At 42.7% G+C, this 3,647-nt stretch overlaps 1 protein-coding gene across 1 annotated transcript; it reads right to left on the bottom strand.

Moving 5' to 3' along the window:
- Positions 1 to 286: 286 nt before the first annotated feature.
- Positions 287 to 3,121, bottom strand: LOC138348834 (uncharacterized). Its single transcript, XM_069298416.1, has 5 exons — positions 2,173 to 3,121; positions 2,020 to 2,118; positions 1,658 to 1,737; positions 565 to 826; positions 287 to 513 (listed from the first exon to the last, which is right to left on the bottom strand). Exons 1-5 carry the CDS (start codon positions 3,119 to 3,121, stop codon positions 287 to 289), a joined length of 1,617 nt encoding a protein of 538 aa, XP_069154517.1.
- Between the last annotated feature and the right edge of the window lie 526 nt (positions 3,122 to 3,647).

Raw genomic sequence — 3,647 nt, 5'->3', positions numbered from 1 at the left:
ATCTCGAATTCGGCTCAGCTTCTCATCAACAAACTGATTTCCCTAAATCTTGTCAAGAAAAGAAGATCTTGCCTCCACACAGGCCAAAAATACTCCTTTCTCCAGTACTTCCAGCCTCATAAATTCATTATTTAGAGTCTGAACGTCTGTAGCCAATGGGCGTCTAGAACCCTGTAAGTCGGCTAAACTACCCATGCTCCCTGCTTTTCTTTTCTACTTAAAGCATCGGCCACAACATTAGCTTTTCCTCGGTGATATAAATAGTAATACCATAGTCTTTCAATCGCTACGTCCACCTTCTCTGCCTCAAATTCAAATCTTTCTGAGTAAAGACATATTGTAAACTGCGATGACCTGTATAAACTTCACACTTGACCCCATATAGATAATGTCTCCATTGCTTTAATGGAAATACAACTGCAGCCAACTCCAAATCATGGGTCTGATAGTTACATTCATGCACTTTCAATTGCCTCGAAGCATAAGCGATTATATTCCTCTCTAGCATTAGGACTGCACCCAAACCAAAATAAAATGCATCACAATAAACAATAAAATTCTTACCTTCCACCGATAATGTGAGAATCAGTGCAGTAGTCAACAGAGTCTTGAGTTTCTGGAAGCTTTCTACACATTCATCCGACCATACAACTGGAACATTCTGCTTAGTAAAATTTGTCAGCTGGGAAGCAAGAGAAGAAAATCTCTTGACGAATCGACGGTAGTTGCTAGCTAAAAAAACAATGCTCCGTACCTCTGCAACATTAGTAGGTCTTACCCAACTCTTCACTGCTTCAATCATAGAAGGATCCACCGTCACTCCATCCTTAGAAACCATGTGCCCCAAGAAGGACACTGAATGGAGCCAAAACTCACACTTAGAGAATTTGGCATAAAGCCTTTTCTCCCTTAACAACTCCAATACAATTCGCAAATGCTCCTCATGTTCTTTCATGCTCTTTGAGTATATCAGTATATCATTAATAAATACAATAACAAAGAGGTCCAGATATTGCTTAAAAATCCCATTCACCAGGCTCATGAAAGCAGCAGGGGCATTCGTAAGCCCAAAAGACATTACTAAGAATTCATAATGCCCATACCTGGTTCGAAAAGAAGTCTTTGGCACATCTGTTGCCCATATTTTCAACTGATGATAACCGGATCTCAAATTAATTTTTTGAGAACACACAAGCACCTTGTAATTCATCGAATAAATCATCAATTCGAGGAATGGGATAGTTGTTCTTAATAGTTACCTTATTTAACTGCCTGTAGTCTATGCACGTCCGAAAACTTCCATCTTTATTCTTCACAAATAAAATAGGAGCACCCCAAGGGGATGCACTCGGTCTAATTAAACCTTTACCTAAGAACTCCTAAATTTGGGCCTTTAACTCCCTTAACTCAGCTAGAGATATTCTATAAGGGGGAATTGAAATGGGGCTAGTACCCGGCTCCAGATCAATACAAAAATCAATATCCCTATCCGGTGGCATACCAGGAAGGTCTACAGGAAACACATCCAGAAACTCACGGACTATCGAAACAAACTCAATCGAAGGTACTTTGGAAGTATCATCCCTGAGATGTGCAGAGAAAGCTAAACAACCCTTACTCACCATCCTCTTAGCACGAAAAAAAAGATAATACGAACTGGAGAGGAAATATAGTAACCCTCCCCCACTAGCAGATCTGTCCCAGGCTTGGCCAGTCTCACGGTTTTAGCATTACAATCTAGGATTGCAAAATTTGGAGAAAGTCAAGTCATACCCAGAATTACATCAAAATCAACCATTAAATCTACATAAGTATTGCTCCCCACAAAAGTCACAAGGCATGACCTATACACCTTCTCAACTACCACAGACTCACCCACAGGAGTAGAGACACGAATAGGCATGTCAAGCAAATCACAATATAAATCAAGACCAGTAGCAAATGAGGAAGATACATATGAAAATTTGGATCCAAGATCAAACAATACAGAAGCCATGCAATCACAGACCAAAAGATTACCTGTGATAACAACATCAGATGTCTCAGTTTCAGACCTCTCGGGGAAAGCATAACAATGGGACCTATCACCTGTCTGATCATTGCCCTCACCAAGCTGCGCTGCATTAGTTCAAACTTGCCCGTCACCCCGACTGAATTGCTGACCACCATTACCTTGGCCACCACGTCCTCCAGAATGGCGGCCTCTACCATGACCACCTCTACCTCTAACTACTGGGGGTCTGTAACTCTGTTTTGGATAATATTTCCTAATATGTCCCGCCTCTCCCCATCCATAACAATTCTTGGAGTCAAGTATAGATATCCGTGAAAATGACAAAGTCTGGAGATAACCTCGAAACTCAAAAAAAGGCTGAATGGTCTGCGATGGACCTCTAGCTGAAGCCTGCAATGAGGACTGAATAGGACGGGCTGGGTAACCTCCTGAATTCTGCCCTCTGGAGTAAGAACCACTAAACTCACCTCCCTTATGGAACTTCTTAAATATCGACGCCGTGGTGAAGACGTCTGCCTTCACCCCTTCTACCTCTATCACAAAATCAACCACTTCCTTAAAGGATTTTGCTGCAGCAACTACCTGTAAGGCTGGAATCTGCAAATCTGACCTCAATCCTTTCACAAAGCGGCGAATCCTCTCTTGTGGACTGAAGTAAAGATGAGTGGAATACCTGGATAGTGCACAAAACTTGGCCTCATGAGTAGCAACAGACATCCTTCCTTGCTCTAGGCTCAGGAACTCATCTCTCTTCCTATCCCTCAAAGTCTGGGGTATATACATCTCTATAAATAAGCTAGAAAATGATGCCCAAGTCATAGGTGGTGCCCTTGCTGGTTGACACTCAACATACGACCGCCACCACATTTTGGCATCCCCCTGAAACTGGTAGGTGACAAACTCAACATCGAATCGTTCTACTATGTCCATCTTATGTAGCAGCTCATGACAATCAACCAGAAAATCATAGGCATCTTTAGATTCAGAACCCTTGAAGACTGGAGGTTTCAACTTTAAGAACTTAATGAAAAGTTCATGTTGATCACCTGTCATTATAGACCCTGTAGTCGATCGAGGAACTGTGCCTACTTCCAATGATGTTTCCATGCAGGGAGCCACAACAACTGCATGTTTTACTCCCTAAACCTGAGGTGGTGGTGCAGAAAACACTGGAGGTGTCTAGCCCTGATCAGATAACCCGCTAAGATAAGTAAGAACCCGATTAATCATCTTTGTGGTAGGCTGGGGTGGTACTTCCTTATCCTGAACCTGCTAATTTTTCCCTTCCTCACCCTTTCTCACTACCTCATCAGTCGGTGGAGGAGTCACTACTCTATTCCTAGATGGACCAGGTGTTTGTCCTCTGCCTTTAGTAGGCGTCCTCCTACGACCTCTACCGCAGCCTCTTGCCACTGCTCCTCCTCGAGTTACAGCCCCAATGGTTGGCTCAGACGCACCCTGTCTTGCCGGTGTTGGTGTTGACACAATTTTTTCTCTAGTTCTAACCATCTGCAAAATAGAGTGAGAATGTCAGATACCAATTTGTATCACCTAGATACCAATTGGATCCAAGTAATAGTACGGAAGAAAGAAAGAGTGGAGCTTTCCTAAAGTCCTATAGCCTCTCGAAGAA

This window comes from Solanum lycopersicum, chromosome 5, assembly GCF_036512215.1.
Source record: "Solanum lycopersicum chromosome 5, SLM_r2.1".
Classification (NCBI taxonomy): domain Eukaryota; kingdom Viridiplantae; phylum Streptophyta; class Magnoliopsida; order Solanales; family Solanaceae; genus Solanum; species Solanum lycopersicum.
The sequence above is the reverse complement of the archived record's forward strand: the minus strand, read 5'-3'. Positions and strand labels throughout refer to the sequence as shown.